The sequence below is a fragment of the Balaenoptera acutorostrata genome, chromosome 11, assembly GCF_949987535.1.
Source record: "Balaenoptera acutorostrata chromosome 11, mBalAcu1.1, whole genome shotgun sequence".
In the NCBI taxonomy this organism is placed as follows: Eukaryota; Metazoa; Chordata; class Mammalia; order Artiodactyla; family Balaenopteridae; genus Balaenoptera; species Balaenoptera acutorostrata.
The window spans coordinates 100,762,936-100,788,599 of record NC_080074.1 but is presented as its reverse complement, the minus strand read 5'-3'; the positions used below and the strand labels follow the sequence as shown (position 1 = coordinate 100,788,599).

Below are 25,664 nucleotides of genomic sequence, written 5' to 3'. Positions count from 1 at the left end.
TCCCCTGCATTAGCAGGCAGATTCTCAACCACTGCGCCACCAGGGAAGCCCGATGGTCGGGTTCTTAAGAGAGTTCTCTTCCTGGCTTGCAGACGGCCACCTACTTGCTGTGTCCTCACATGGCAGAGAGAGAGAGAGGGCTCTCTGGGGTCTCTTCTTATGAGGGCACTAATCCCTCCAGGAAGGCCCCACCCTCATGGCCTCATATAAATCTAATTACCTCCCTATCTCCAAATATCATCACATTGAGTGTTAGGACTTCTACATATGAATTTTGGGGGAACACAATTCAGTCCATAGTAACATACTTTTCACTCTTCCTCTCATGAAATACAAATGAAAACCTAGACATTGCATATAGAACTAACATAAGAAGATTCTGAAAGGTGTTGAGAAGAGAGCAGACTGGTAGGGACCTCAGGGCCTGAAGAACAACAGGTTGGCGAGTTTTCTTTTTGCCTCGAATACCCCAGTCTTGGAGCTAAAGAAGCCGGCAACCTGGAAGCTCTGATGGGCACAGACAAAAATAAGCCTCACAGAAGCCTGCTCTCTTTAGTCAAAGGACCAGGAAAGGAGCAACCCAGCAAGACAAAAAACTTCAGTATAACGACTGCTCTACTTCAGCCAAACACCAGAGGAAAACTGTGACCCCACACCCTCCCATGCCAACAAAGGCTGAATGGGAGCCTAAATTTCCACACACCCCCACCCAGGCTGTATAAGGCACCCAACACCTCCACTGAGATGGAATCAGAGAATGCAAAGTAGAGAATGGGGCTGTGCATCCCCACCAGCCAGTGAGAAGGCTCCTCCACCCCCTGTAAAGTCAGTGGAGATCACAGGAAGATCCTGGACTTCCACCCCACCCAGCAGTCAGGAGGCACCCCACCCTGCTGGGGTGGTGTCAGAAGAGGTCTAGTGGAGAGTCAAGACCTTTACCACCACCCTGCAGTAACCAGGATCTATGGAGACCACATGGGGAACTGGAGCTTCCCCATGTGGGGAACTGGAGCTTCCATCCCAGACCAGTTATGAGGAGCATCCCCCTCTAGCACAGTGGAGGGTGAGAGGAGAACCTAGATTTCTTCCTTTACCTGGCAGTAATAAGAATGGTATAAAAGAAAGCCAGCTAAAATAGAAGGTTTAAATAAGATCCAGAATCTCATAACACTCAAATGTCCAGGTTCCAAGTGAAAATCACTCTTGATACTAAGAACCAGAAACATCTCAAACTGGATGAAAAAAAGAACCAACAGATGCCCACACTGAGATGAAAGAGAGGTTAGAATTATTTAACAAATATTTTAAAGCAGCCATGATAAAAAGTCCTTCAGCAAACAATTACAAACATGCTTGAAACAAATGAAAACCAGAAAGCCTCAGCAAAGAAACAGAGGATGTTGGAAATTTCCTGGTGGTCCAGTGGTTAGGACTTGGTGCTTTCACTGCTGGGGCCCAGGTTTGATCCCTAGTTGGGGAACTGAAATTCCACAAGCTGCACAGCCTGGCCAAAAAGAAAAGGGTAACATAAAAAGAACCAAATGGAAATTTTAGAATGGAAAAATATAACCAAAATACAAGGGATCAATGAATGAGCCCAACAGCAAATTGGGGTGGGGGGGGACAGAGGAAAGAATCAGTGAACTGCAAGATAGAACAGTAGAAATTACACAATCTGAACAACAGAGAGAAAATAGACTGGAAAAAATGAACAAAGCCATAAGGACCTGTGGGACTATAACAACAGATGTAATATTTGTGTCAATGAGTGAAGGAGAAGGGAAAGAAAATTGGACTGAAAAAGTACTGGAAAAAATAATGGCTGAAAAATTTGCAAATTTGGCAAGAGATATTAACCTATAGATTCAAGAAGTTGATCAAAGCCTACGCAGGATAAACCTAAAGAAATCCACATCAAGACACATCATAGGGCTTCCTGGGTGGCGCAGTGGTTAAGAATCCTCCTGCCAGTGCAGGGGACACAAGTTTGAGCCCTGGTCCAGGAAGATCCCACATGCCGCGGAGCAACCAAGCCTGTATGCCACAACTACTGAGCCTGTGCTCTAGAGCCCGTGAGCCACAACTACTGAGCCCACGTGCCACAACTACTGAAGCCTGCGTGCCTAGGGCCCATGCTCCACAACAAAGAGAAGTCACCGCAATGAGAAGCCCACGCACCGCAACGAAGAGTAGCCCCGGTCACCACAACTAGAGATAGCCCGCACACAGCAACAAAGACCCAATGCAGCCAAAATTAAAATAAAAAAAAAATAAATTAAAAAAAAAAAACATCATAATTAAACTTCTAAAAACTAAAGACAAAGAAAAAAATCAAAACAACTGGAGAAAAATGACAACTTACCTATAGGGTATTAAAAAAACTTTTTAAATTGAAATATAGTTGATGTACATTATTGTTAGTTTCAGGTGTACTATATAGTGATTTGACATTTGCATACATTACGAAATGATCATCATGATAAGTCCAGTAACCATCTGTCCCCAAAGTTATTACAATATTATCGACCATATTTGTTATGCTGTATACTACATCCCCATTACTTATTTATTTTCTAACTGGAGGTTTGTACATTTTAATCCCCTTCACCTATTTCTCCCCTCAACCCCCCTCTAGGGAAACAATTTGAATGACAGCATCAACCATGCTGGCTGAAGGAAGTGATATGATATTGTTCAAATACAAAAAGAAAAGAATAGTAAACTCAGAATCTTATACCCAAAGAAAATATCCTTTAGGAATGAAGGAGTCAAGACATTCTCAGATCAAAAACAAACAAATAAAAAAACTAAGAGTTTGTTGCCAGCAGACCTACCCTAAAAGAATGGTTCAAGGAAGTTCTTTAAACTGAAAAAAGATGATAAAAGAAGGAATCAGAATATCAGGAAGGAAGAAAGAACAAAGTAAACAAATATATGGATAAATACATTAGGCTTTCCTTTACCTCCTGAGTTTTCTAAATTATGTTTGATAGTTGAAGCAAAAATTATAACACTATTTGTGTAGTTCTAAATGTATGTAGAGGAAATCCTTAAAACAATTATAAATAGGGAGGTTAAAGGGATGAAAGGAAGGTAAGGTAAGATGATAATACAAGTAAGCTGTGATAGGTTATATATGCATATAATGTAATACCTGGAACAATCAATAAAAAATACAAACAGATACACTCAAAATTGCTATAGATAAATTAAAATGTATTCTAAAACACTCTTAAAAATGTTTATGTCCCAAAGTATAAAATAAACATCTATGAGTCCACACTGGTATAAATAACTGATTAAGTAAATAAATGAGAGGAAAGAGACAAATCTCCCATGTAGAAAAATTTCAGACAATTTCTGTCTATAATCTGCCCTCAAGAAGGTAGAGAACAACTCCTTACTCTTTAAATGTGGGCTGTTAATAGTTATTGACTTCTAAAGAGTACAGTATGGAAAGGGGGGCAAGAATAACTTCTCAGTGAAGAACTTGAAAAACACAACCTCAGCCAGGTGATTAACAGCTTTAAGTCATGTTGATAGTATGTACCCTTGATGTGTAATGAAAATGACACTTTACCTCTGTGATCTTCCTCCCAAAACCCATAAACCCAGACTAATCAAGAGAAAAACATCAGAAAAATCCCGATAGAGGGACATTTTACAAAATACCTGACCAGTAATCTTCAAAAATATCGAGGTCATCAAAAACATGGAAAGTCTGAGAAACTGTTGCAAGCATGAGGCACCTGAGGAGACATGAAAATAAACGTAATATGGTATTGTAGATGGGAGCTTGGAGTGGAAGAAGGACATTAGATAAAAACTAAGGAAATCTGAATAAAGTATTGACTTTAGTTACTAATAATGTACCAATATAGGTTCATTAATTAAAGGAAATGTTACTAATGTAAGATGTTAATAACTGCAGAAATTCAACATGGGGTATATGGAAACTGTACCATTTTCACAATTTTTCTGTAAATCTAAAACTGTTCTAAAAAAGTGTATTACAAAAAGATATTCAAGTAACCTACAGGAAGACAAGACAAAGAAAAGAAAGCAGAACAAGCAGAAAACAAAAACAAAATGGCAGACTTAAGCCCTAACGTAGTAATAATTACATTAAATGTAAACCGTCTAGATATACCAATTAAAAAACAGAGATTGATAGAGTGGATTAAAAAGCATAATCCAACAATATGCTGTCTACAAGAAACTCACTTCAAATATAATGATACAGGCATGTTGTAAGTAAAAGGATGGAGAAAAAGATATACCATGTAAGCATTAATCAGAGGAAAGTGGGATTGGATATGTTAATATCAGATAAAGTCAATATCAGAGGAAAGAAAACTACCAGAGACAGAGAAAGACATTATATAATAATGAAAATGTCAATGCCTTAAGAAGACATGGTACAGGCAGCTTTCCATATCTGTGGGTTCCACATCCAAGGATTCAACCAACTGCAGATCGAAAAATATTTGAAAAAAATTCCAGAAACTTCCAAAAAGCAAAACTTGAACTTCTCTTTCACTGGCAACTATTTACATAGCATTTACATTGTATTTACAACTACTTATATAGAATTTACATTGTATTAGGTATTACAAGTAATCTAGAGGTGATTTAAAGTATACAGGAGGATGTGCGTAGCTTGTATGCAAATATTATGCCATTTTATATAAGGGACTTGAGTATCCATGGATTTTGGTGTTCACCGGGGGTCCTGGAACCAACACCTCTCAGATACTGAGGGATGAGTAATCCTAAATGTGTATGCACCAAACAATAGATCTATAAAATATGTGAAGGAAAAACTGATAGAACCAAACTGATAGGAGAAATAGACAAATCCTCACTGATAGTTGGAGTCTTCAACACCTCTTTCCCAACAACTGACAGTACAACTACACAGAATATTAGCAAGAATATAGAAGAACTCAGCAACACCATCAACCAACAGGATCTAATTGACATTTATAGAACACTCCACCCAACAGCAGCAGAATACACATCCTTTTCGATGTCCACAGAACATAAACCAAGATGGTCCATACCTTCAGCTATTAAACAAACCTTAACAAATTTAAAAGAATTGAAATCATACAGTGTGTTCTCTGATCACATGGAATCAAACTGGAAATCAAAATAGAAATATAACAGGAAAATCTCCAAACACTTGGAAACTCAACAACTTTTCAATATTCCATGGGTCAAAGAAGTCTCAAGAGAAATAAAAAAGTATATTCAACTGAGTGAAAATTTTTAAAGCATCTAAAAGAAAAAAAACCTACAACTAGTGTTATACTTAATGGTGAAAGACTGAATGCTTTCCCCCTAAGATCAGAAAGAGGGCAAAGATGTCTGTTCTTACTACTCTTATTCAATATAGTACTTCAATCCCTAGCCAGTGAAATAAAGCAAGAAAAGGAAATAAAAGGAATACTGGTTAGAGAAGAAGAAATAAAACTATTCCTATTTGAAGATGACATGATTATCTTTGTAGAAAATCTCAAGAAATCTATCTTGAAAAACCTCTTAGAACTAATAAGTGAGTTCAGTAAGGCTACAGAATATAAGATAAACATACAAAAATCGAATGTAATTCTATGTACTAGCAATGAACATGTGTACACAGAAATTTAAAATACAATGCCATTTACAACTGCTCAAAAAAAATGTTAGGTAAGTGTAACAAATATGCACAGGATTGGTATGCTTAAAGCTACACAGTGTTGGTGAAAGAAATCAGAGAAGAACTAAATAAATGGAGAGACATGCCATGTTCATAAATTGGAAGACTCAACATAGTGAAGATGTCAAATCTTCCCAAATTGATATACAGATTGAACACAATTCCTATCAAAATTCCAGCAAGATTTTTTTGAAGATATAGATAAGGTTATTCTAAAATTTATATGGAAGGCAAAAGGAGCTCAAAAAGCTAAAACAATTTTGAAAAAGAAGAATAAAGTAGGAGAAATCAGTCTATCTGCTTTCTTTTAAAAACATTTTTTAAAAATATTTATTTATTTATTTTGGCTGCACTGGGTCTTAGTTGTGGCATGCATGCGGGATCTAGTTCCCTGACCAGGGATCAAACCTGGGCTCCCTGCATTGGAAGTGTGGAGTCTTACCCACTGGACCACCAGGGAAGTCCCTATCTGCTTTCAAGACTTATTATATAGCTAGAGTAATCAAGACTCTGTCATATTGCAGAGGAATAGACACATAGATTAGTGGAGCAAAATAGAGAACCCAGAAGTAGATCCTCATAAATATGCCCAACTGACTTTCTTTTTCACAAAGGTACAGAAGCAATTCAATGGAGGAAAGATAGCCTTTTCAATAAATTGTGCTGGAGTAATTGGACATCCATAGATAAGAACAAAATCACTCTCAACAATAACAAACCCTTGGGGACTTCCCTGGTGGTCCAGTGGTTAAGACTCCACACTCCCAATGCAGGGGGCCCAGTTTCTATCTCTGGTCAGGGAACTAGATCCCACATGCCTGCCTCAACTAAGAGCCCACATGCCAAAACTAAGACCCAGCGCAGCCAAATAAATAAATAAATATATATGTACATGTTTAAAAACAAACAAACCCTTGACCTAAGTCTCAGACCTTATTTAAAAATTAACTAAAAATGGACTATGAACTTAAATGTAAAATGTAAAATTATAACACATAGGAAAAAATCTTCAGGATCTAGACTAAGCAAAGAGTTCTTAGACTTGATACCAAAATCATGATCCATAAAAGGAAAAATGGACACATTGATTTTTTTTTTTTGGCCGCACCCCACACGGCTTGTGGGATCTTAGTTCCTCAACCAGGGATCAAACCTGTGCCTCCTGAAGTGGAAGCGCAGAGTCCTAACCACTGGACTGCTAGGGAATTCCCGACACATTGGTCTTGATCAAAAATAAAAAACTTTGCTCTGCAAAAGCCTCTATTAAGAAGAGGAAAATTGTCTTAATTTATAAAATGTGAGAAAATATATTCAAACTACATATCCAACAAAGGACTAGTATCTAGAATGTGTAAACAACTCTCAAAATTCAATACAAAAAACCCCCAAAAAATCCAATTGGAAAATAGGCAAAAGACATGAACAGACATTTCACCAAAGAAGACATAGAGATGGCAAATAAGCACATGAAAATGTGTTCAGCATCACTAGTCATCAGGGAAATACAAATTAAAACCACAATGAGATATCACCACACACCTATCAGAATGGCCAAAATAAAAAATAGTGACAACACCAAGTGCTAGTGAGGATGCAAAGACACTGGTTTACTTTTACATTGTTGGTGGGAGTATAAAACGGTACAGCTGCTCTGGAAAACAGTTTGGCAATTTCTTTAAAAAACTAAACATGCAACAACCCAGCAATTGTACTCGGAGACATTTACCCCAGAGAAATAAAGATTTATGATGACACGGAAATCTGTATAAAATTGTTGACAGCAGCCTTCTTAGTAATAGCCAACAACTAGAAACAACCCAGATGTCCTTTAATGGGTAAATGGTTATATCCGTGCTATGGACTATTTTTCAGCAGTAAAAAGAATGAACTATAGATTCAGACCACAACCTAGATGAATTTCCACAGAATTATGCTGTGTGAAAAAAAAAAAAAAAGCCAATCCCAAAAGGTAACATACTGTATAATTTCATTTATATAACATTCTTAAAATGACAAATTATAGAAATGGAGAACAGATTAGTAATTGCCAGGAGTAGGGGGAGGGGTCTGGGAGGGAAAGGGGTTTGGCTAGAACAGGGAAAAGGGTAACACCTTTATGCTGCTGGAAATGTTCTGCATCTTGATTTGTATCAATGCCAATATCCTGGCTGTGATATCGTGCTATAGTCTTGCAAGCTGTTACCTTTGGGGTGACCTGGGTCAAGGGTACTCCAGATCTCTCTGCACTATTTCTTACAATTGCATGGGAATCTACGGTTTTCTCAGAATAAAATGTTTAATTTAAAAAATCAGGGACTTCCCTGGTGGTGCGGTGGTTAAGAATCCGCCTGCCAATGCAGGGGACATGAGTTAGATCCCTGGTCTGGGAAGATCCCACATGCCGCGGAGCAACTAAACCCAGCTACTAAGCCTGCGCTCTAGAGCCCGCAAGCCACAGCTACTGAAGCCCGCGCACCTAGAGCCTGTGCTCCGCAACAAGGGAAGCCACCGCAATGAGAAGCCTGCGCACCGCAACGAAGAGTAGCCCCCGCTAGCTGCAACTAGAGAAAGCCCGCGCAGCAACAAAGACCCAACACAGCCAAAAATATATATATATAAATATAAAAATAAAAAATCATCAGAGTATAAAGATTAGCTTTCATAGTTTCAAAACAAACAGAATGAAGAAGCTCCACATACACATGCTTAGAAGGATGTCAAGCACATTTTGTTAAGTGGAAAGTAAGCTATGGGCTTCCCTGGTGGTGCAGTGGTTAAGAATCCGCCTGCCAATGCAGGGGACATGGGTTCAAGTCCTGGTTGGGGAAGATTCCACATGCTGCAAAGCAACTAAGCTCACGTGCCACAACTACTGAAGCCCACGCGCCTAGAGCCGGTGCTCCGCAACAAGAGAAGCCACCACAATGAGAAGCCTGCGCGCCACAACGAAGAGTAGCCCCTGCTCGCCGCAACTAGAGAAAGCCTGTGTGCAGCAACGAAGACCCAACGCAGTCAAAAATAAAATAAATAAATCTTTAAAAAAAGAAAAGAAAGTAAGCTATGTATGTATCAATAATATACTCCCAATTTAATTTAAAAATTCAATGTGTGTGAATATATGTCTGCATGAGCAGAGAAAAAATCATGGAGGAATCCACACCAAGTTGTAGTATTAAGAGGGTGGGCAAGGGAGAAGTGTTGAGTCTGTATAATTTTTGTAGTTCAAATAAGTAACGGAAAAAGTAAAGATGATCTTAACACAACTTTAAAAATGTATGTTATGAATATTTCCATTTCATTAAAAATTATTTATAAATATCATTTTTGGTGTCAACCTAATAGTCCATCAAGTTTATATGCTCTAGTATACAGCCATTATCCTTTCATCTGATCTTGTACCCTATTAACAACACTGTAATTATTGTTTTTGTACCTACATTTTGGCTCGCATTTAAAAAAATTTTATTGGGATATAGTTGCTTTACAATATTGTGTTAGTTTCTACTGTACAGCAAAGTGAATCAGCTATACGTATACATATATCCCCTCTTTTTTGGAATTCTTTCTCGTTTAGGTCACCATGGCTTGCATTTTAAAATTATCATTTTAAGGATAAAGTTCTAGAAATGAAATTAAGGGTATGAGCTTTTAAAAATAGTTGGTATATACTGCAAGATCACTTCCAGAAAGGTTCTAGCCATTTACAGTAAGCCTAGATAATAATGTCACCGTGTGCCTATCTCACCAGCACCCTTGCTGACACTGAATAGTAATATTTAAAACTTTCTCTCTTTTTTTTTTTTTTGGCTAATTTGATAGTTGAAAAATATATCATTTTTGGTTTAATTTGCATTTCTATGATCGCCTGTGAGATTGAAACATATGTGCTCCCTTCTAAACATTCTTACCTCTTTTGTGTCGACGTTTTTGTTCTGTTCCCATGATTTGAATTTCCTTCAGAGCAACTCCCCTTCCCGGCTTCCTGATCTCTGACCACGGCAGTATCACTCTCCTGACTCCCCCAGTTTCTGAACCATAGAGCCAATTTTTTTTTCCTCCTACTTCAGTTCCTGATTTCCCATCAGTCACTGCTTATGGCCATTCCTTCCCGTGGAAGTGTTTTTCTGTTTCATCTTCTTTGTTCTCATGGGAACGCCACCCTCATTAGCCAAGGCCACATACCCGTCCCCTGGATTACAGTGGAAGCTTCCTGGCAATTCTCTCTGCTTACCAGTCTCTCCTACTTCGATTCTCTTCCTCCTGCAGCAGTACTGGCTCCCAAAGCAATGCTTTGCATGTGTCACTCCCTAGTCCATTAGGCTAAGCCTGGAAGCCTCTGCCTGCCATTCTTCCCCTCAGCATCGCTTCCTGCAGCTCCCCAGCCAGAAACCTCACACCCAGGTGTTTTCCTCACTGCTTTGAGGTGGTTGCCTGCACGGCTTTCCTGGAGCTTTTCCCCCTTCATAGATGTCCTTGCTGCAACCCTTTCCTCTAGCTCACCGCCTGTACTTCTTTTAAGGCTTGGTTCAGTACTGGTCTCCTTCATGAATTGATCCCAGACGCACTGATAATCTTTGACCTTTCACAAAGTACAATCACTTTTACAAGGTACGGAACAGTCTGGACAAGGGGGTCATGATGAGGCTCGGAAGACGTTTTAAAAGGGAAGCAAGGAGGAAAAGTTATTTTAGGGAAAGGGTGTTACATTTCATTTGGAACCAATTGAGTTTTGGGTGATGGCAGGACATCCAGATAAAGTCATCCCTTGGGCCACTGGAAATGTAGGCCCAGGATGTAGGCGAGAGGCTGGGGCTGGGGGTCATCTGCAGAGCCGACAGGGGATGCAGTGGAATTGAGAATGTCTACAGAAACGGGGAAAAGGATCCAGGAGAGAGTCCGGGGTAGCACCTAAATGTAGATAGCAGAATAGGAGTCCAAGATGAAGAAAGGGGAAGGGTGCTCAGATGTGGAGGAGAGAATCGAAAGAAGTGACACGGGGGCAGAACCAGAGGAGGCTACCCCTTCAAGCAGTTTGGTAGATTGTAAAAGGAATGTAGTAGGATTTCAGAAAAATTGGGGAGCTAACCAGCACACGGATCCAGGGGAGAGAGCAGGTGGGGTAGGGACTCCTGCAGGACAAATGAAAGGGGAGGTGGGCAGAGCTGGAGGAAAATCTGCGGTGGGTGTGAGCCCAGGGCTACAGTTTATCTGGAAAGGTCTCCTGGAGAGGGTGGACCTGAGCAGCGGGAAGGGGCTGTGAGGTCTGGAAGAGGCAAGAAGGGAGAATGACGGCCGACTTGACAGTAAGTCTCCCGCACCAAGGCCAAAATGGGGAGAGGGCCAGGGGATTGAGGGTGGGAGCTTTATCTCAGCCCCCTTCACCCCATCCCTCCAAATATGCATTCTAAGTAAAAGCCTGTGTGTTCACTATGCAAATTTAGCTTCTAAAGCCCTTCATTGTAATGAAGCTCTGGGGCTGCTGCTGCACCCAGAAAATGGTTAGCTAAAGAGAAGAGCTCCCTCTGGGTGCTGGTTGTTAGTTCTGATGAGGAGATTGGAGGAGGCCACATGTCCATGCCTGCAGAACTTTCCAGAGACAGTATTGCACAGTGTACCCAACAGCCTGAATCTTAATCCTGGCTCCACCACTTACTGGTGTCAAAATTCAAAAGGTAGAAAAGGGCATAAAGTGAAAAGCCCTCCCACACCTGTCTCATGGGGATGCACTTCCTCTCCCTAGGCACTACCAAGGCGACCATTTCCTTACGTTCACCTCTAGAAATATTTGTTCATATACAAGGCAGGATAGATAGAGAGACAGATAGATAGATGGATAGATAGATAGATAGATAGATAGATAGATAGATAGATAGATAGATGTTAAATAACTTTCCCCCTCCTTTTCAAACAATGGTAGCCTGCTTAATATCTTGCTTTATTCAGTTAATGATGTTTCTTAGATCCATCTCAGAATAGAAAGAGCCTTCTCATTCTTCTCTTATAGCATTCCACTGAATGGGTGAACTCTAATTTATTTAACCTCTCCTTTCTTGGTGAACATTTAGTTCTGTATGTGCATTTGTAATTCTGGTAGATGTTACAAATTACCTTCCAGGGGAAGGGATAAATTGGGAAATTAAGACTAACATTACACACTACTATATATAAAATAGATAACTAATAAGGACCTACTGTATAGCACAGGGAACTCTTCTCAATACTCTGTAATGACCTATATGGAATAAGAATTTTAAAAAGAGTGGATGTATGTATATGTAGAACTGATTCACTTTGCTGTACTGCAGAAACTAACACGACATTTTAAATCAACTATATTCCAATAAAAATTTTAAAAACGAAAACCAAAACAAAACAAATTACCTTCCAAAGAAATTGTACTGGTTTATGTTTCTGCCAATAACGTGTAAGCAAGAGTTTGGGCAACTACTTAATTTCTCTGAGCATCAGTTTCCTTATTTGCAAGATAAGCAAAACAGTACCTATTTCTCAGAACTGTTGTGAAGATTACTTGAGATGATGCATGTAAAGTGTTTGGAGGACACTTTACAGGAGTAGGTGCTCCTAAATGAGGATAAGATTTTATATTTTGGGTTAGTGAGATGTTGTCCTGGCCTGGTAAAAGGATGTGTTGGGACCTCCTCGCCAGTCTGGGCTTCTCGGATTAGGACCCGAGGCAGATTCGGCTGGAAATGAGCAACTCAGACCAGCAGAGCTGTGGGCACCGCCCTTGCCAGGGGGTGCCGTGCCTCCAGGGTACCCCAACGTCCTCAATACGGTGGCGTTCTACTCCCAGGTCCCTCCAACCTGAACTCTCGAGTCGAATCAAAAAGAAACCTGTGGGACCAAGGATACTTTCCTCTGGTCATCAAGGATCTTGAAGTACCTGACTCGGGGACTTACATCTGCGAAGTGGAGGACAAGAGGATCGAGGTGGAATTGCAAGTGTTCAGATGTGAGTGGGGCAGCCTGGGATGAGGACACCCCTCCAGCCAATCTCCCTTCCTCCTTGGCTCCCATCCCTGTACCCAAACCAGGGCCTGAGCTGGTGGCATTTCAACAGTCCAGAGGCTGATCAGACAGGCCGCCGCGTCTCCTCAACCCCTCCTCAGGCCTTGGGTCAGGCAGGGGGAGTCGAAGAGACCTAGGGGTGGGGGTGAAGGGGATGGAAAGGCAGGAGACAGAGGGAGGACAGAGAGAGACAAGGAGGGAGGACTGAGAGAGGCAAGGAGAGGGGGAGGGGAGAGGGAGATGCTGCCTTGGGCTGGGGATGGGCAGAAGGGAGATGTTGGGATGGGGGTAACGGAGAGACACCCTTGGTCTCCTGGCTTCTTCCCTTCTCCTTGGAGATGGTGCTTGTGTGTGACACAACTGGCCTGCTCCCCCCACAGTGACTGCCAGCTCGGACACCCACTTGATGCTGGGACAGAGCCTGACCATGACCTTGGAAGGCCCCTCTGGTAGTAACCCTTCAGTGCAATGGAAAGGTCCAGGGAATAAAAGGAAGAATGAGGCCAAGAGTCTGTCACTGCCCCAGGTGGGGTTGCAGGACAGTGGCACCTGGACATGTACCGTCTCCCAGGACCAGCAGACGCTGGTGTTCAGCAAACACATCCTGGTGCTGGGTAAGAGGCGCGCCCCTCCCCCGCAGGCCCCCCCTGCCTGACAGACGCTCCCTCTGCTCTCGCTGCCACTTCGCTTCTGGGTCTGGTGTGGGGTGCGGGTGGAAGGAGGCCAGCGCCAGGGCCCCCTGCAGCAGAAGTCTGCCCTGGGGGACATACTGGGCCCTCTCTCCCTCAAGATGCTGATTTACAGCCATGCCTCAGGGTAGTGGACATGGGGGAAGGAAGGGACAGGGGATGTGAGGATGTGAGGGACCCCAGAGATCCAGGAGGAAGCCCCAAAGGAGGGCTGTCAAGGGCGTCTATGTTCTCCATTGCCTCAGCTCCCCCCTCCCACCAAGTTGGCAAAGCCGCTCATTCAGGGACACTCACAGCAGCAAGCCAGCCCTGATGAAATTTGACGTTGCAAATTTGATGCCTCCTGAGCTAGGCATCAGGACGGAAAAAAAAAGAGCCCAGAAGGCAGGCACTACCCCAGATCCTGTCCTCCAGGTGCTTATGGGACACACGGTAGGGTAGTGTGGTGGTGAAGTGTGTGGACTCTGGTTGAAATCCTGGCTCTGGCTTAACCGTGTGGCCTTGGGCAAGTTACCTCTCTGTGCCTTGGTTTCTGCATCTGTAAAACAGGGATGGTCTAGCCTACCTTGTCGTGTTATGGGGAGAAGTAATGTACGGAATGCACTTAGAACAGCGCCTGGCACGTAGTCAGCCAGTATCTGCTCTTATCTTGTGAAGGGTGATAACTTATGTACCCAAGTGGTACAGGCCAAATGGCCTCTGTGCTCCAGGATCCTGAGGAGGGAGAGGCCCCTTGTGGCTGGGCTGTTCTAGGAGGGCTTCTAGGGAGAGGGGGTGCTGCCGTGGGACCTCCCTGGGGTGCAGAGCTGAGAGAGGAGAGGAGAGGTAGATGGGAATTTAAGCGCCCGAATGGCAGCCTAGGTGTTTGGACTCACCTGGTCTCCTCCCGTCTCCCCCCACCACGTGCCTACCCGCCGCGTGCCTGCGTATGGACCCAGGTTCTCTCCCGTCCCCCTCCAGCCTTCCAGGAGGTCTCCAGCACAGTCTATGCAAAGGAGGGGGAGCAGATGAACTTTTCCTTCCCACTCACATTCGAAGACGAAAATCTGAGCGGGGAGCTGTGTTGGCTGCAGGCAGAGGGGAATTCCTCCCCCCAGTCCTGGATCACCTTCACCTTGAAGAACAGGAAGGTGACTGTGGAAAAGGCTCGCAAGGACCTCAAGCTGCTCATGAGCCAGCAGCTCCCGCTCCACCTCACACTGCCCCGGGCTTTGCCGCAGTACGCAGGTTCTGGAAACCTGACCCTGCATCTCACCAAGGGGAAGTTGTATCAGGAGGTGAACCTCGTGGTCATGAAAGGTGAGGGGCTAGGCTGAGAAGGCGAGGGCGGGGCGGGGGTGGAGGGACCTGGCCCTGGGACCCTCCAAGGCAGGACAGGCCCCCAAAGGGATGCCTAGGCCCTGGCTGCCTGATGGAACCAGTCAAGGGCCCTCTGGTTTGGGGGCTGGTTTTGAACTGAGGTTGCAATCCTCTGTCCTTCCCTGACATCCAAGAGCCGGCCTCCACTAGGATTCCCAAGGGGCCTCCCTGAGAACCAGGCTCTAGTTCTGCCTCTGCCCGACCCTCTGTGACCCCAACTAAGCCCCTCCCCTCTGTGGGTTGGCTTTCTCCTAAGAAGGATAACAGTATGACAGTGATGGTGACAATGTCAGGTGCCACATTGAGTTCTCCCCATCCTTATCTCCTTAATCATCATAACAACTTCACAAATAATAATGGCTAATATTTGATGCTTCGTACATGCCAGGCCCCATTCAAGCGCTCTACATGTATTTCTCCATTTAATTTTTGTCTGGGGCTCAGGTGGGTAAGTAACTTGTTCAGGGACTCACAGATAGTAAGCAGTGGGGCTGGGGTTCAAATCTAAGACTGTTGGACCTCAAAAGCTCTGTTTCCTCCATTATAACTGCATGAAAATGTGCTCTGAGAGGCTAAAAGAGGGATGCCAATGTAAAGTATCATTTTCATTGTCCTACGAATCCCCTTAGAGCATGGAGGTGCTGGGAACCCAGAGGTCCAGGCTTCCAGTCTCAGGCTCTTGTCCCTCTGCAGTGACTAAGTCCCAAAACAGTTTGACCTGTGAGGTGCTGGGACCCACCTCCCCCAGGCTGACACTGAGCTTGAAGATGGAGAACCAGAGTATGAGGGTCTCAAATCAGCAGAAGCTGGTGACGGTGCTGGGCCCTGAAGCAGGGATGTGGCAGTGTCTGCTGAGTGACAAGGGCAAAGTCCTGCTGGAATCCAAGGTCAAGAGTGAGTGAGAGTCCAGATTCCGTGGCCTAACCCCGAGCCCCTCCCTCCTCCACTGCGGGACCCTCCCAAGGCTGGTGGAGACCACCCAGCCTCCCAGCTGCTCTGAGATGGGTGGGTTATAGGTATGGTGCCTGGACACAGGGGTGATGAGGTGAGGTGGGGGTGGTCCTGGGCTCTTGTAGTCCTGCAAACTCCCATCTCCCTAAGGTCTACAGCCCAGGAATGGGGCCCACCTGACCAAGAGCCCCCTCCCTGGCTCCTCTTCAAACCCAGACAGACACACACACACATACACACATTCATGCTCACGGCACATGGCGTGGACCGCCGCTTCTAGCTCCCCAGGGTACAGTGCAGTGTCTAAACCTTAAAACCCCTTCTGCAGCCTTTCCCTTCCGGCCCTGGGGGCCCCTGGGGGCCCCGTGCACCCTGCCCCGCTCTCCCAGCCCAAGGACCAGACCCAAGTGTGGCAGGGCAACGAGGCCCTCCCTCCTCGGGCCCCCCCGCCCCAACCCCAGCCGCTGCGTGCCCTGTGCCTGACTGCAGCGGGCAGGGAGCTGAGCGCAGCTCTCTCTCTTGCAGTTTTGCCCCCAGTGCTCACCCACGCGTGGCCGAAGCTTCTGGCTGTGGTGCTGGGGGGGACCACCAGCCTTCTGCTCCTCGTTGGGTTTTGCATCTTCTCTGTTAAATGCTGGCACCGCAGGGTGAGTGCGCCTCCCCAGACCCCCTCGTTCCCCCGCAGGGCACTCGAGCCCCTGAGGCCTGCAGGCAGCAAGGATGTCCCGCATCTGTGACCTGCTTCTGCTCTGGCCCCCTCTGCCCACCGCTCGGCTGCCTCGCTGCCAGCTGGGCCCCGTCCCAGATCCCACGCGGAGGGAGAGACAGGAAGACGCAGAGTTAATTCTGGGACAGATGGCCTCAGCCACAGGCACTGCCTCGCCCCTCCCACGCCCCCCTCCGAGGGGCAGCTCCCGTTCAGAGGCCTGGGACCCTCACGACTCCTCTCTTTCTCCCTGGACAGCGCCAGGCAGAGCGGATGTCTCAGATCAAGACACTCCTCAGCGAGAAGAAGACGTGCCACTGCTCGCAGTAACTAGGGGGCCGAGAGGGAAGGGAGGGGAGGAAGGGAGGAGGAGATGGGGGCTAGAGGGAGGTGGTGGCGAGGAGAGAAGCGGGCAGGGATGGCCCAGGAGGTAGGTAGCTGGCGGGAGGTGGAGGACGGCGAGGTGAGGGGCAGGGGGCCTGCGATGTGTCCGGAGGCCATCACTGAGCTGGAAGAGAAAAGCAGGGTCTGGGAGCCACGGAGGGCCTGGAAAGCAAGGGGTTGGGGAGGAACAGACGTGCTCCTGGTATTCTTCGTCCCTCCAGCCGGCTCCAGAAGACGTGTAATCTCACCTGAGGCCCCAGCCAGGAGGAGCGTCCCACCTGCAGCCTCCCCAGCCGGCCCCCCCTGCGTCTCCTGTTGGTCTCCTGGGCCTGCGGACCAGATGAACGTAGCCGGCATAGCGCCTCTGTCTGCCTCCCACCCTCCCCGTCCAGTGGGCCTTGGGTCCGCTCTTCCAGAGGCTCACTCACGCCCCCTCTTCCCTGTTTCCTTTTCACTCAAACCCTAGCCCTTCTTTGATGATTTCTTCTCGACCCTCTCCCTCACTGCTCACTTGGATCTCAGGGGAGCACGTGGGACCAGCCCTGCCTGGCCTGGAGGGTGAGGCTGGGTGTCTGAAGCACGAAGCACAGGGCTGTCACTGTACGGGAGAGGACCCTGGGACCAGAGAAGGCAGGCACTAGCCCAAGATCACACAGCCAGTCAAGGACGGATCCAGATCCAAAGGCTCCTGACTGCCGGCCTGTGCTGCTTCATTCTGCCTGCGTCTTACCCTGTGTTAGCAGAACCACAGACTTACATCCTGACCTGAGCACAGACCAGCACCCTGGGCACACTCGTGCGCAGATACAGTTCCTTACCACCCAAGCAGCGTGGCGCTGTCTACAAATCAGTTTCACATCCTTTATCTATTTGAACCTCATGAAAATCCTACAAGACTGGTAGTGACAGGACCAAGATTATCATCTCCAGTTTATAGACCAGAAATGGAATGCAGAGAGGTCAGATGATTGCCTAGGTTCACACGGCTAGTACGTGGACGAGCCCAGGTCTCTTGACCTCTAGGTCCACTGCTATCTCTTGAACACAGGGACAAATACCACACAGATCTCTGCAGTTGGCTGGTCATAGATGCCCGGTATGTACCTTGGATTCCCTTCACCGCAGGGAGGTCGCCTCAGAGAGTTCAGGGCCTCCCTGCCTAGGATCCCTCCTCCGTCACCTGCTGGCAGCAGAATCCTGTTACCAGAGGACAAAACCTGCAGTTCTCCTAATCAGGGCACAGGCTGCGAGCACAGGCCCTGTGGGAGAGTGTCCAGTGACCCGCCACTCACCCTATCAGAACCTTCTAGAAGGTGAGCTTTGCCACGGGGACAGGGTGGGGAGCTGGCCAGAGAGTGAACCCTCTGAGAGTACCTCTGGGCCTCAGAGATACCCCCTGGGCCTCAGTCTCCCTGCCCCATACGCCCCTTCATCCCTCCCCCAAATGATTCAGGGGACAAGAAAATTGGGTTTACAAGTTTTCTTCTTCCTCCTCTTCTTGATCCATTTCTCTCAGGATCCCCAGCCTCCTCTGCCTCTCTCTCCTCCCTTCCCTTTCTCACCACCTCCCGCAGTCCCTACCCTTTTCCCCTTTTCCTTTCCTTCCAGCTTGCCTCTTCCAGGAAGAACACCTGGTTGTCTCCAGGGCTCCCCATGGCTTGCTTTGTATTCCTGCGCACTCCCCACCCCTGCCTCCCTGATCTGACAGAAAAATCCAAGAGACTGACTTTAAGGAAGATGCTCTTCTTCATTTGTGTGTGTGTGTGTGTGTGTGTGTGTGTGTGAGAGAGAGAGAGAGAGAGAGAGAGAGAGAGAGAGATGGCTCTTTTCTGGGGACCTGGAATCTTCTGATCTGTGGGATCAGACCCAGAGGAGAGGTTGCCAGGCTTGCCCCAGGAAGGAGCCGAAGTTTCCCTGGGGAGGGAAAAATCCTCTGGAGGCCGATTATCCACCTCCCCACCCCGGAGGGCCCTGAGTGTGCGGGTGTGTGATACACTGAAGGGGAGAGACTGCAGGGGTTGTGTGTGCCCTGCTTGTGAAAACCTGTGATGTGTGCGGGAGAATTGTGTGTGTCGCCCACGCAAGTGTGAATCTGTGCTCCAGGAGGGGGAAGCGGTGTGTATTGGTGGGGTGCTTTCTTTCAGCCTGTGTACCCCGCATCCCGCAAGCGGCCCCAGCGTCCTCACCAGCGCCCCTCACTCGGCAGCCTCCAACACATGCCCGCGTGGGGTTCCCCCCGGGCACAGCCCTTACAGATACACACAGTGACACTCGGTGACACACGTGTCCAACTCCCCGAGCAACACCAGCTGCCTCATCGAGCTTGAGTTCGTGTTGAAAACCGGGTGGGGTGGGGGCAGGACACGATCCAGTTCTCCAATGAAGCCGGTTCCCCGCCGTCCTCCTCGCCCCCTCCCTCCTGGCGCCTTCTTCGCCCCTCCCCCTCCAAGTCCCCACCGTCCGGTCCCCCGCCCCGCGCTCGCCCCCGCCCCTCAAGGCTCGCCTCCGTCCCGACCCGGGGCTGCGGCGGCAGGACCCCGGGAGAGAGGGGCTCGGAGGGACGTAGGGGGCCGAACGGAGAGGCTGGGACGGGCGGGAGGAGGGAGGCCCGGAGGGAGGAGGGAGGAGGGAGGAGGGAGGAGGGAGGAGGGCGGCGAGCTGGAGCCCGCAGGCGGCGGGAGCCGGGGAGAGCCGCGTCGGGAGTGCTGTCTCCATGGCAGTGCTGGGCGCAGCCCGAGGTAAGGCGACCCCGGCCCTGTCCCCCGTGGTCCCCTCCCCTCTCCCCCCCCCCCACCCCGCCGCCTCCTCTCCCCTCGGGCCGGCCCCTCCTCCCCAGCCACCTGCTGTTTCTGCCCTGGAGACAGCGGTGGGTGGCAGGCAGGAGGGAGGAGCCGCCTGACCTTACCCCTTCACCCCGAAGGGCAGGGCGAGGGACCCCTTTCTGCCCTGGAGTCCCCCGGACCCCCTCCCACCTTCCTCCGATCTCTCTCCGTCCTTCGCCTCCTCTCTCTGTCCTTCACATCCTTCCTGCCTCCCTCCCTCCCCGAGTCCCCAGCTCTTTCTTCCTGAGCCCACCCTCTGGGCCTGGGTGGGTGTGGATGGGAAGGGGTCCAAGGCTGGAGGGGAGGTGGGGGGCGCTCCTGACCGATTCCCTCCATCTCCCTCTAGCTGGCCATTGCCATGGCAACTAGGGTGTACTGGGCTCCGAGGGAAGACAAAGGTGGGGGATGGACTAGGACCTCTTGCGGAGGGCTAGGGTCTGAGGGTCTGAGGGTCTGCTACAGGCAACAAGCCCTACCACTGATGTGCCCCGTTTTTACCTCGCTAACCCCAAAGCCATTGTGCCCATCCTTCCTGCCTCCACTCTCTTCAGGCTCTCACTCGAGTTCCTCTGAACCCCTCCCCAGGGCTCAATGAAGCTCAGAGTCACCAAATCCAGAACATCTTCCTTCCCATCAGAGGGAAACTGAGGCTCAGGGCAGGGGAGGAAAGAGTGGGGGTCTATGAGGTGGAGGGAGTCCGAACCTTTTTGAACACTGGGCTTTTCTTCTCAGCCTCCCTATTCCCTGCTCCCTCCCTCCATCCCCTCCTCACCTCCCCCCAAAGCCTCCCCTCCAGGGGTCTCTTGACTTTTCCTTCTATTTTCAAATACTATCACTTTGCCCCCTCTTTCCTTCTCTTCTGTTCAAACTCTCCTTTTTCCCCCTAGTTCCCCCTCTTTCCTTTTCTGGATGCTTCTGATGTCAGTGGTTCCCCTGCCTTCGGGTTGCCTGCCACCCCCCACCCCACCCCACCCCCGCCTCGGTCCCAGCCTCCTTTCTCCCATCTTCCCAGATACCCGGTGAGTGGGCAGGTGATCATGCAGGCTTGGGGAGATGGAACTGAGCACCTGGACCCCTGGACCCAGGAGGCTGGAAGGGTGGGGAATGGCTGTAATACCATATCCCAGTTTCCAGTGAGCCCTCAAGAAGAAACAAGTCTTGCCTCTGCCATGGTAGCTCTGAGGAGAGATTCAGGGATGTGAAGATAGCGGTTGAGGAGTGCTGAGCAGGGGACAGAAAGAGGGACCCGGGGGCGCCAGAAGCAGGAAAAATGGCTGACGAAGGATGGGAGACAGGAGGTCAGAATACCTTCTTTCCTGGAGGTCTGGAAAGCAGGGCTCTCATCTGTGTGGGGTGTTTGACCATCTGCTTTAAGGCAGGAGAATGTTCCGAATGACCCCATGACCCCTAGTAACCAGTCATTTCTATCATTTCAAGAGAAGGGAGCCTTGGGTGCCAGCTGGAGACCAGCCTAGACCCAACCTTTGCTCCGCCCCTTCCACACCTCATCTCTCCCTTGCAGTGTGCCCAGGCGGCTGAGCCCCGCCCCCATGCCCCTTGAGGCATCCAGAAGACCCCTGACTGGCCAAGCACCAGAGGCAGAAGACAGCTGGAAGTCCTGACATGGGGACCAGGGCTTCCCAGCCAGCCTCCTAGTTGGGAAAGCGGTCAGCTTGCCTCCCCCATCAACTACAGGGATACTTCTGGAAGGGTCCCACCCGGCATGGAGGCGGAGGACCGCCTCTGCTGACCCTCAGTCCCCTCCCCTGTCCTCCACACCTGACCTTAGCTGGGTCAGTCGTGCAATGCTGAGCGCTAGGGTAGGCCTAGGGGCGGCCTGCCTCACTCCAGGGCAAGGACTGTGGGCATCATGGGGGTGTGTGTGAGTGGGGCTCCTGGGTGAGACCTAGCCCCCACCCCCAAGAGTTCAAGGGGGGTGGGGGGACCGACGAAGGATGGCTCGGGGTGGGGCGGGGGCAGAGGAGGCCTCCCTCCGCTCAAACGCGTTGTCCTGGCTGGCCTGCGGGCTCCTGGCACTGCTGGCCAACGCCTGGATCATCCTCAGCATCTCGGCCAAGCAGCAGAAGCACAAGCCGCTGGAGCTGCTGCTCTGCTTCCTGGCAGGCACGCACATCCTCATGGCGGCCGTGCCCCTCACCACCTTCGCTGTGGTGCAGCTCCGGCGCCAGGCCTCCTCCGACTATGACTGGAACGAGAGCATCTGCAAGGTCTTTGTGTCCACCTACTACACGCTGGCCCTGGCCACCTGCTTCACCGTCGCCTCGCTCTCCTACCACCGCATGTGGATGGTGCGTTGGCCCGTCAACTACCGCCTCAGCAACGCCAAGAAGCAGGCGCTGCACGCGGTCCTGGGCATCTGGATGGTCAGCTTCATCCTCTCCACACTGCCCTCCATTGGCTGGCACAACAACGGCGAGCGCTACTACGCCCGCGGCTGCCAGTTCATAGTCTCCAAGATCGGCCTCGGCTTTGGCGTCTGCTTCAGCCTCTTGCTACTTGGGGGCATTGTCATGGGGCTGGTCTGTGTGGCCATCACCTTCTACCAGACGCTGTGGGCCCGGCCCCGGAGGGCTCAACAGGCCCGGAGAGCGGGGGCCGGGGGCGGGGCCAAGGGGGGTGGGCCAGGGGGGTTGGGCACCCGGCCAGCCTTTGAGGTGCCGGCCATTGTGGTGGAAGATGCCCGAGGGAAGCGGCGGTCCTCGCTGGATGGGTCCGAGTCGGCCAAGACATCCCTGCAGGTCACCAACTTGGTCAGCGCCATCGTCTTTCTCTATGACTCACTCACAGGGGTGCCCATCTTGGTGAGATTGGGGCTCCCCCCCCACCTGCTCTCTCCAATATCCAGACCCCAGCATGATCACCTGACCTCTAACTCCATCATCCATCTTCCTCTCCTCTACCCAGCCCCACTTGTGAACCCCCATCTCCATCATCCATCTCCTAGTTCCCATTAGCCCAGCTCCGTAGCCTGTTCTCCAGTGACCAGTACTCAACTCCATCATCCATCCTTCCGTCCCACTCCCTATCCTCTGGCTCCATCATCTATCCTGCAGCTCCACTATTCAGCCCCCCAGACCTATCGCCCAGCTGCCAAGCTCCACACTCCACTCCCGAACTCCCTCTGGATACAATAGAGTCTTGAGCACCCCTGGGTGGCAACCCCAGAGAGCTCACACACACCCCCCCCCCCCAGCTTTCTGCATCCCCATCTAGTCCCTATTTCTGTCTGTCTTCAAGTTTACTGTACAGTGTCTGCTCCTCTCCCTCTGGACCCCTGGGCTTTCTCTCCAGTACTCTCTCCTGATCTTCCTCTGAGTCAATCCCTTCCCCTCCGTTCAACCTTCTTCACCTCCAACTTTGCCTCTGTCCTGACCCTATGTGATCCGGACCATCCGCTCCTGACTTCTTGCCCCCCCGCCCCCGGCTGCACTAAGATGTCGGATCTGGGGTCGAGTGGGCCCCCTCGGCTCTGGGCCCTGACCCGGGGCCACTCTCCATCCTCCTGCCAGGTGGTGAGCTTCTTCTCCCTGAAGTCGGACTCGGCTCCCCCCTGGATGGTGCTGGCTGTGCTGTGGTGCTCCATGGCACAGACGCTGCTGCTGCCTTCCTTCATCTGGTCCTGCGAGCGCTACCGCGCCGACGTGCGCACGGTGTGGGAGCAGTGCGTGGCTATCATGTCCGAGGAGGATGGCGACGACGGTCAGAGGAGGGACTGGGCTTTCGCTTTCCTAGGCGTCGGCTCCCTTTCCTGCCCTTTTCTACCAGCCCTTTTCCTTGTGCGGACGGGCTGCCCTGGAGTGCCCCCTGCTGGACAGAACCTGCAGCGCCCCTGGGTTGACTCGTGGCTCCCCTCTCCCCAATCATCACCCCGATGCACACCCACTGCTTCCTCCTCTCGGTGTCTGTTCCCCCTCGAAGGCCACGCTAGCCAGCTCTGCCTCCGCCGAGCCTAAGAAACAGTCCAGAGAACTAACACAACCATAAAGGAAGGCTGTGGAACCAAGGGAAAGCTAAGCTTCCTGAGAGAGACTCCCCAGCTACAGGGACAGCTCCTGGCGTGAGATTGGGGGGCCAGGGGTAACTGTTTCAGATAAGTGTGTCTATATGTATGAATCGCTAGGGATTCAGCACTGAATGCAACAGACGTTGGCCACTCTTGTCTTCCTCTTGGAGCTTACAGACTAATGGAAACAGGATTCTCTGGGGAGCTTATAAGGGGGTGGGAGCTTTTGAAGGGGGTGGGGAAGTGGGCATTCCCTGCCTGTAACCACCCTGCCCCTCTTTTCTCCTAGATGGGGGCTGCGATGACTATGCAGATGGCCGAGTGTGCAAAGTTCGCTTTGATGCCAACGGGGCCGCGGGACCAGGGGGCAGGGACCCTACCCAAGTGAAGCTGCTTCCTGGAAGGCACATGCTCTTTCCCCCTCTTGAGAGGGTCCACTACTTACAGGTATGGGACTAGGCAGTACACCTCCTATTCTGGGTATCCCCTCACTACTTTCCTCCAGTCCCTGTTATCCATCCCGACCCCCTATTCCCTAGCCCCAGCCTGCAGGGCACATGGGAGTAGGTGAAAGGAAGGCATGGCAAGGGAGGCTCCCCTTCAGACCGCTCAGAACCAGGTTTGCCCATCAGAGGATGTTTTGCAGAAGTGTAAGGGGTGGAGCCATCTTGCAGAGTCCCCACTTTGGTTCCTGCCTCTACCCCCTTTGTCCCGGCAGCACCCCTGGGTCTACTTGCTCCTCTCCCCAGGTCCCTCTGTCCCGCCGCCTGTCCCACGATGAGACCAACATCTTCTCTACTCCTCGGGCACCTGGCTCCTTCCTGCACAAGTGGTCATCCTCTGATGACATCCGGGTCCTCCCAGCCCAGAGTCGGGCCCTAGGGGGCCCTCCTGAGTACCTGGGACAAAGAAAAAGGCTGGAGGATGAGGAGGAGGAGGAGGAGGCTGAAGGTGGGGGGCTGGCCAGCCTTCGCCAATTCCTGGAGGGCGGGGTTCTGGGGTCAGGTGGGGGACCCCCACGGGGTCCAGGCTTCTTCCGAGAGGAGATCACCACCTTCATTGACGAGACACCTTTGCCTTCTCCGACGGCCTCGCCAGGGCCCTCTCCTCGCCGGCCCAGGCCGCTGGGAGTCTCACCCCGCCGACTCTCCCTTGGGTCCCCTGATAGCAGAGTCGTTGGACTTCCTTTGGGGCTAAGTGCAGGGCGACGCTGCTCCCTGACAGGAGGTGAGGGGAGTGCAAGAGCCTGGGGAGGATCTTGGGACCCAGGTAATCCCATCTTCCCTCAGCTGACCCTGTGAGCCCAAGTGGGTCTGCTGGACTCGGGTGGGGGGGCGGCCTGGGTGGGTAACACCTCGTTCTGTCCCTGAGCCTGAGGCAGCTGCCTCCAGACTCTGGGGAGATGGAACTCCTGCTGTCTCTCATCCAAGTGACCAGATGCCTGACTCACCTTCCATCATCCCTAGCAAAATGTATTAAAGTCTGAAGTGTCACCATGGAAACCTCTGTGTCCAGTGTGCTGTGGTGGCAAAGGGGATGGTCAGAGGCTTGGGGGTGGAATGGCTCATAGAAGACAAACTAGAGCAGGCACACTGGACAGAGGCACAGAAATACACACGGAGAAAGACAAACATGCAGACATTCACAGAGACGGCCTTATGAGAGCACCTCGGGCTGGGCTGGGCTGGGCTGGGCGGGAGGGGGGTGTGGAGGGCGGAGGACATAGGGAGACACTTGAGTTTGCTGGTTTGGGGTTTGAAGGATCTTCGTTGAGATGTGTGGAGGTGGTTTTAGAGGATGTCTCTATCTCCCGTGCCTCAGCTCTCCTCCTTTTCCCAAATCTGAATGAGCGCACTTTCTGGGCAGGAAAGGGTTTGAGCAGACTTGGTGTCACAGACCTGGAGTTTACCCCCCTCCCTGCTGCATTCGAAAGTTCTTTGTCCAAAAGTGCGTGTGTGCGGGTTTGTGGGAGGCATCCTCGCTCCTTTTCCTGGACCCA

General features: G+C 50.0%; 2 protein-coding genes across 4 annotated transcripts in view; both read left to right on the top strand.

Moving 5' to 3' along the window:
* CD4 (CD4 molecule) overlaps positions 1–18,532 on the top strand; it is a 37,131-nt gene extending 18,599 nt beyond the window's left edge. The window contains exons 4-10 of the mRNA XM_057556805.1: positions 12,516–12,674; positions 13,111–13,344; positions 14,380–14,718; positions 15,472–15,672; positions 16,255–16,376; positions 16,694–16,761; positions 17,041–18,532. Coding sequence (XP_057412788.1) covers positions 12,516–12,674; positions 13,111–13,344; positions 14,380–14,718; positions 15,472–15,672; positions 16,255–16,376; positions 16,694–16,761; positions 17,041–17,071 — 1,154 coding nt within the window. The 3' untranslated portion in view covers positions 17,072–18,532. The remainder of the gene's footprint in view (positions 1–12,515; positions 12,675–13,110; positions 13,345–14,379; positions 14,719–15,471; positions 15,673–16,254; positions 16,377–16,693; positions 16,762–17,040) is intronic.
* A 937-nt stretch (positions 18,533–19,469) lies between these two features.
* Positions 19,470–25,167, top strand: GPR162 (G protein-coupled receptor 162). 3 transcript variants are annotated; one of them, XM_057556010.1, is made up of 6 exons: positions 19,470–19,557; positions 21,164–21,308; positions 21,766–22,463; positions 23,172–23,361; positions 23,955–24,112; positions 24,415–25,167. In XM_057556010.1, the coding sequence occupies exons 3-6, from the start codon at positions 21,780–21,782 to the stop codon at positions 24,964–24,966; spliced, it is 1,584 nt and encodes a 527-aa protein (XP_057411993.1). In that variant the 5' UTR covers positions 19,470–19,557; positions 21,164–21,308; positions 21,766–21,779; the 3' UTR covers positions 24,967–25,167. The 3 variants fall into 3 exon arrangements, with proteins under 3 accessions (XP_057411993.1, XP_057411991.1, XP_057411992.1); XM_057556008.1 differs by having other exon boundaries at positions 21,164–22,463; XM_057556009.1 differs by lacking the exon at positions 21,164–21,308 and having other exon boundaries at positions 19,475–19,557.
* The last annotated feature ends 497 nt before the right edge of the window (positions 25,168–25,664 follow it).

Coding starts and splice junctions, on each gene's coding strand:
- GPR162 (XM_057556008.1), top strand. CDS start 21,597: ATGGCTCGGGGTGGGGCGGGGGCAGAGGAGGCCTCCCTCCGCTCAAAC. Junction 23,362..23,954: donor CGAGGAGGATGGCGACGACG/GTCAGAGGAGGG, acceptor CTTTTCTCCTAG/ATGGGGGCTGCGATGACTAT. Junction 24,113..24,414: donor AGAGGGTCCACTACTTACAG/GTATGGGACTAG, acceptor TCCTCTCCCCAG/GTCCCTCTGTCCCGCCGCCT.